We start from the raw sequence: 7,032 nt of genomic DNA on the forward strand, positions 1-7,032 counted from the left end.
AGGTGGAATGTGGGTGCGAGAACCTCATTTGTTGGGAGGAAGACCCATTTGTTGCACTGTTCATCAATTTGAGCAAATCAAACGCATGAATGGTTGGCCCATGGGAAGCGACAATGAAGATGATATTCGTTGTGATTTATGTAGTTGTGATTTAGAACTAGATTATGTAATTAAATTTCTGCCTTATACCACTGTGTGGTATTAATTAATTTGCCATCTGTGGCAACATATGTACATAACTTGCAAACCAAATTCATGGTGAAAAAGGTTGCCCTTTTGTGTTTTGTACTTATTTTTAAATTTGTTCTTTATAAAATGTTTAATCCAATTTTTTTTTTCCATAGTGTTCTCATTTTGACCATACTTGAAATGTCATCTGTGGCAACATATGTACGTTCTGTGGTATAAAATGTTGTATTTAATAGTTTAAACTTCAACAAATATGTCATATGTGGCAACATGTGTATATCCTAAAATGTGCTTTTTGGGGATAATTCAATTGAATTACAGTCTAATATAACAACCTCCTTCATTAATTACAACTCTTCATATTTTACCCCTTTTTCAAAAAAATTAAGTACTTGCATTTGAAAAGTCAAAAGTGCCTCTTCGTCTTTAGAAGTTGCGACTTTTCACATTCATTACATTGGGATTATATTATATAAGAAGAATACAACAATAGAAGGTCCTTTCATTTAATTTTCTCCAAGATGGGAAGGAGAATAAGAAATCTTCAAAAATGACTATGAGTAAAAAAAACTACATTGAATTCCTTCCGAGGGAACTACTAATTGATATCGTTTAAAGGATTTCTTCCTACTCCCTCAAAGATTTAATGAAGGTTAAATTAAGGTATGTATGTATTAAACAATTTTCGCTCTTTAATTTGATTTCCTAACTATTTGATTTGATTTCTCAGTTCCAGGGTCCTCAATGAAGTCGCTAATGAACCTTCTGTATATCAGAATGTAATATTGCTCAGCATTCCTGTATTCATATGGCCGTGTTCAGTTGTTCGAAGATGCACTTCTTTCCTGGAAAATGTGTAGAGCATCGGAGAATTTAGAAGCCTTATACAGAAAAGGTCGTGGTTAATTTTTTAATGTTTTTTCGAATGTATTTCACGTTTTTTATCAATGTATTTTGCATTTTAATGTGTTATTTTTTCTGTAGTATGATTTTTTCAAACGTAGCGATTCAAATGGATTGGGAATTCTTAGTCAAGGAGCAGACGATGGCCACATTGGTGCATCCTATGTGCTTGCCATAATTTCAATCTTCAATGGCGGTGAATCCGTGAGAGAAGGCATAATGTTCATTGCCAACATGACTCCACTAAAACGCAGAAGATGTCGAGAGAAGTTGCTATATACTTTATATGGATGGGTGCCAGAACCTCATTTGTTGGGAGAAAGACCAATTTGTTGCACTGTTCAAAGCCTCCACTTTCGTTGTGAATTATCTAGGTGTGATTTAGAAATTGATGAAGTAGTTAAATTTCTGTATTAATTAAATTTTCATGTGGCAACATATGCACATTGTGTTTTTGAATTTGTTCTTTATAAAATGTTTAATCTAAAAAAATTGACATTTTCCCATTCCTAAATTGCTCAATTTATCGATTAACTGATCCTTGAAGTGTCATATGTGGCAACATATACACGTTCTGTTTGATAAATCACAACAGACATGTAATATGTGGCAACAAGTGTATATCGTAAAAGGGTCTTTTTGGGGTTAATTCAATTAAATTGTCACCTAATTCAACATGTAATACTAATATATAGTCCTACAACATGTCTAAGTATAAAATTATGGTCTAATACAATAACCTTCATTCAATTCTATCAATTATTTTTACAAAGACTATCATCTCACTAGTTCATCATACAATGACCAATTATTTTTACCCAAATTCTTAAGTTTTTGCTGCATGATCCACATAGGGTTACCCTTAACATGGATTCCCCATTCCTTTTCCACCACATCATAAATCAGGTTGATCGATCCAGAAATTCAAGAATCTAAAGTATCTGATAGGTTCTTGTTGGTTGTCAAAACATTTCACCAATAAAGGGTTGATTTTCTTTCAAAAAACAATAAATAATAGGTACCATTACACCATTATTCAATTTTCACATCTATAGAACAATTTATTGTTCATTAACCCAAGAAAAAAACTTAGTATTGTTCGAAAATTGTAAAATCTTTCAAAAAAATGACTTACCCATTTTAAGTCGAACACAATCTTCAGTCCACAAAGAGGAGAGAGTCACGACCGGAGATGAGGAGGAAGATAAGATAATGGGGGAGAATACTTGTTTTGATAGTCGGATTTTTGGATTTTCTAAGGAAGAAGAAGAAGAGAAGAGAGAACGTTGGGAGAAGAAGAAGAGAAAATTCTATTTTCTTTTACATTTTTTTTTAAAAATGATTTGGATAGAATTATAAAAGTTGAAAAATGAAGTGTTTTTTTTTATATTTTATAAAAGATTAGAAAACTTTGGAAATGTTAATTTGGTCCCAGATTTACTTAATTACATTTTAAAGTGGATTTGAGCCTTTCTTGATGAAAGTGTCACCAAAAATCAAAGCAAGAATTAATTGATACCTTTTATTTAATTGTCTCTGGAAAGGTAGAATATCACAAAAAAGTTAGCGGCAAAATTAGGGGCATACCGAAATCACAGTAAAGAAGAAGAAACGTTCACTGATCTATTAAAGATGAAGGGAATTTCTCTCCGAAATGGCAATGGTATTCCTTTCATCTCTTTATTTCCTACTTCAGATTCTTGTTTTTCGCCAATTATAGTCAGAGTTTATAGTAATAAATCCATGTCGGTACTGAGTAAATTTAGGGCAAATAGCAATTTTGAGTGTTTAGATGATGCTCTGATTCTCTTTAAGCAAATGGTTACAATGAAGCCTCTTCCTTCTCTTGTCGATTTTTCTAAATTATTTAAGACTATAATAAATATGAAGCATTATTCTGCTGTCCTTTCTCTTTTTCGAGAAATGCAGAAATTGGGTATCCCAATTAATGGAGTCATCTTGAATAGTGTGATTAACAGTTATTCCCTCATGCATCGTGCTGATTGTGGGTTTTCGGTGTTACCAATTTACTTGAAGAATGGTATTTCATTTGATGTGGTCACCTTTACTGCCTTAATTAGGGGATTTTTCGCTGAAAATAAGGTCAAAGATGCCGTTGAATTGTTCAAAAAATTGGTGCGAGAAAAGATTTGTGAACCTGATGAAGTCATGTATGCAACCATCATGAATGGGCTTAGTAAAAGAGGTCATACGGAGAAAACTTTAAGTTTGCTCCGGTTAATGGAACAAGGGAACACTAAACCTGACATATTCATCTACGCCATTGTTGTTGATGCGCTTTGCAAAGATAGAAACTTAGATGGTGCTATAAGTCTTCTGAACGAAATGAAGCAGAAAGGCATTCCTCCAGACATAGTCACGTATAGTTCATTGATTGATGGTTTGTGTAAGCTTGGTCAATGGGAAAAGGTTAGGATTTTGTTCTCTGAGATGGTGAACCTTAATATTTATCCAAATGTGCGCACCTTCACTATACTAACAGATGGACTATGCAAAGAAGGGAAAGTAGAAGACGCTGAGGAAGTAATGAGACAAATGGTCCGAAAAGGTGTAGAACCTAATATAATTATATACACTGCGATAATGGACGGCTATTGTTTGCGTGGTGAACTGGATAGAGCGAGGAGAGTTTTTGATTTCATGATAGATAAGAAAATTGAACCTGACATTATTTGCTATAGTGTACTGATAAATGGATACTGTAAAGTAAAACAATTGGCCAAGGCCATGCAATTGTTTCATGAAATTTCTCAAAAGGGATCAAAACCTGATATTTTTACCTACAATATCCTCTTGCAAGGTCTGTTTGAAGCTGGAAAAATTGGCTCTGCAAAAGAATTCTTTGCTGAGATGCTAACAACGGGGCTCGTACCTGATTTATACACTCTCTGCACTTTGCTCAATGGTTATTTTAAATATGGACTTGTTGAAGAAGCTATGTCATTCTTTAATAAGTTGGAAAGAGAGATAGAATATAATAGTATTGAATTTTACAATGTTGTCATTAATGGATTGTGCAAAAATGGTGAACTCGACAAAGCTCGTGTGATATTTGAGAAGCTTTCTTTAATTGGAATGCTTCCGAATGTGAGAACATACACTATAATGATAAATGGATTTAGTCTTGAAGGGTTTTTGGATGAAGCTAAAGATATGCTTAGGAAAATGGAGGACAATGGTTGTATGCCAAACAATGTTACATACAATGTTTTTGTACGAGGAAACCTAAGGTGCAACAAAATTAATGAAATGGCAATTTTTATGAAGGAAATGGTTAGAAAGGGCTTCTCATGTGATGCAGATACAACCGAGTTACTGGTAAACGTTATAAGGGAGAATCCTTCTGTCCTTGACATGATACCTGAGTTTCGATCTGAATATAAGAAGTGAATATTTCTTTCTCTTGCTTTATTTGGCTTTACATTCACAATGAGAAGTGGCGTCCATGCAATTACGGAAGATAAAAAAATGGCAATTAGAACATCACTTGAGCTTTCCAGGCATGCTTAAGGCTTACAGAGGAGGTACATCACTTTTGATATTTCAATTCTTTCTCCACTTATGAGTGATAACATGAGTTCCCTTATGTGTACACCTTATAAGTCTAGGAATATCATTTTCTGTGCTATATAGTTGTCTTCGTGTACTATTGTTTTCTGTCTTGTTGTGAATCAATAACAACTGCACGTAACTTGAAATGCTTTGGGAACAATCTTTTTATTTTGTTGGAAACTAGTACTGTTGAATTTCTCAGCATTAAGGGTCTGCTGGCCACTTCCAAAAAGTATTACAAAAGAGGGGAACAATCTAATTCTAAACTTATTGGATATACTATAGATGAACGGTCAATACAATGTTCGAGTTATTTAGAATACATTTTTTTTTTGAGAATATTTTCTAATGCATATTTCTGAAGGTTTATATATGATCCAAGAGTACTGGATGCTTTATTGGGAATTTACATTTTCATAGAACAATAAAATTGTCAAATATAAGTTCATTGGGCCTTTGACTACTTGTCACCATAATTTAGATAGGGTTGTGCTCCATATCACCATTTTCAACTAACTTAGAAGATGGAGGGAGCAGTTTTCTTTTGAAGATGGAGAAATCTGCAATCTGTTATTGTACCCATAACTTCATGCTTCAATGCTGTGTTATACTGCTGGTAACTTTACTATAATTAGTGAAGTAATTAGTGGGATGGACACAGTAGAAGGGAAGTTTGTGCTATGCTCTGTACTCACTATAAGGTATGCATTTACGTTGTGATATTAGGATGTATTTTCATTTCTTCCACTATTATTACAATTTAAGTTGAAGAAGACATACTTTACACTTCCGTATCTAAAAAAATTCTGTTTTTTCATGTCTTTACCGTCGACGTTAAAGAACTAACATTTTTAATCATCTCATTTACACTTGTGCTAAGTTTAAGTGACCTTAATTTGAAGTTAAAGAGTATTACTGGGTTCGTCGATCCTACTTAACTTGTGTTTTATTTATAAGACTGCTTTGTTTCATCTTTTCTCAAATTTGTCTGCCAACGATGAGAAGGAATAAGTATCAGGTATGGATAAATTTGTGGTGAACTGAATTGTATGCAGACTTACTGGATGATATCAAATACGCAATTCTAACATTCTTGTTCTTTTATTTTTAGGAATAAGAAGTACATTGCTTATTACCAAATGGCATAAGAGCAACCATTACTTGATTGTGCAACCTCTTGATCAATCATGAAAATGAATGATCATCTAGTTTGAAGAATAACTAGTCTTATGTAGTTTGAATACTTCACTCTTTTACCATAATAATATTTGGCAACAATTGTCTTCTTACGACTTGCTGCATTTATACTTCAAGGGGGTTTATTGATTCACAAGTACAAAAGTGCTAACAAGGATAATAGCAGAAATCCTTTGAGGATGGAATCAGATATCCGCCAGACTTTAGTGATTCACAAGTACAAAAGTGCTAACAACGATATATCTGCTTCGCTCCCTCTTTTGCCTTTTATGAAACTACTTCAACTCAGCTGTATGTCTCGTCTTTCCTGTTCTTCATTACATCCATAAGATTGAATCTGTATCTCATTCTTAGGATACCGTTCAACGCGTTCCTGAATTACTGACTGATTTCTGCTACTAAATACTTACTGGTTCGGTGGTCAGTTTAGCAGTTGAGAATTGACTGTTTTGCAGCTATTTTCCCCTTTTATACTCCTTCCTCAATCTCTCGTCTCTGTATTCGAAACAGGTTGAACATAAACTCTAGTTTGAACTTCTTTTTCTACAAGATATGTGACTATTTGGCATGATTTTTCAAGTTTTTATCTAAAATGGGTGACAATTTACAACCCTTCTTCTACCAATGGTATGAAATTCCTGGCGCATCATATCGTTACAAGGACTGATGTAGTTTGTATCATTTATATTTTTCTTTGAAAATTGGTTCATACTGAAATTTAACTTATTTTGTATTCATTTCATCTAATGAGCACTATTCTTTAATTGGCCAAATACATAGATAGCTAGCACCCAAAATTGTCTGAATTTTTCACTGAAGGCATGTCCTGTTAGCAACATTTACTTGTTTAAGTATGGCATTCGTTTAGGGTGTGTTTGGTATGAAGGAAAGTGTTATCCAAGAAAATATTTTTTCGGAAAACAAGTGGAGTTCTAACTTATTTTTTCATGTTTGGTTGGTGAGTAGAAAATATTTTTTAATGTTTGGTTGTTGAATGAATTTTTTTAAATATTTTCCATATTTTTTTTTTTTGATGGGAGTGCCCTGGGTTGGGGGTGGTGGGGGATGACGAAAAAAGATAAATTTAAAATAATTTTCAGAAATAATTTTTTTAAAAATAAAATAAAATTGACCAGGGGTGGGGTGGGGGTCAGGGTATGTGGTGAAGTA

The 7,032-nt window shown here is 33.5% G+C and overlaps 1 protein-coding gene across 2 annotated transcripts; it reads left to right on the forward strand.

Moving 5' to 3' along the window:
• Positions 1 to 2,642: 2,642 nt before the first annotated feature.
• LOC102605736 (putative pentatricopeptide repeat-containing protein At1g12700, mitochondrial) lies at positions 2,643 to 6,524 on the forward strand. 2 transcript variants are annotated; one of them, XM_006366270.2, is made up of 2 exons: positions 2,643 to 4,637; positions 5,147 to 6,524. In XM_006366270.2, exon 1 carries the CDS (start codon positions 2,725 to 2,727, stop codon positions 4,501 to 4,503), a length of 1,779 nt encoding a protein of 592 aa, XP_006366332.1. In that variant the 5' UTR covers positions 2,643 to 2,724; the 3' UTR covers positions 4,504 to 4,637; positions 5,147 to 6,524. The 2 variants fall into 2 exon arrangements, with proteins under 2 accessions (XP_006366332.1, XP_015160320.1); XM_015304834.1 differs by having other exon boundaries at positions 5,777 to 6,524.
• Positions 6,525 to 7,032: the final 508 nt, after the last annotated feature.

Source organism: Solanum tuberosum, unplaced genomic scaffold, assembly GCF_000226075.1.
Source record: "Solanum tuberosum cultivar DM 1-3 516 R44 unplaced genomic scaffold, SolTub_3.0 scf00625, whole genome shotgun sequence".
NCBI classification, from domain to species: domain Eukaryota; kingdom Viridiplantae; phylum Streptophyta; class Magnoliopsida; order Solanales; family Solanaceae; genus Solanum; species Solanum tuberosum.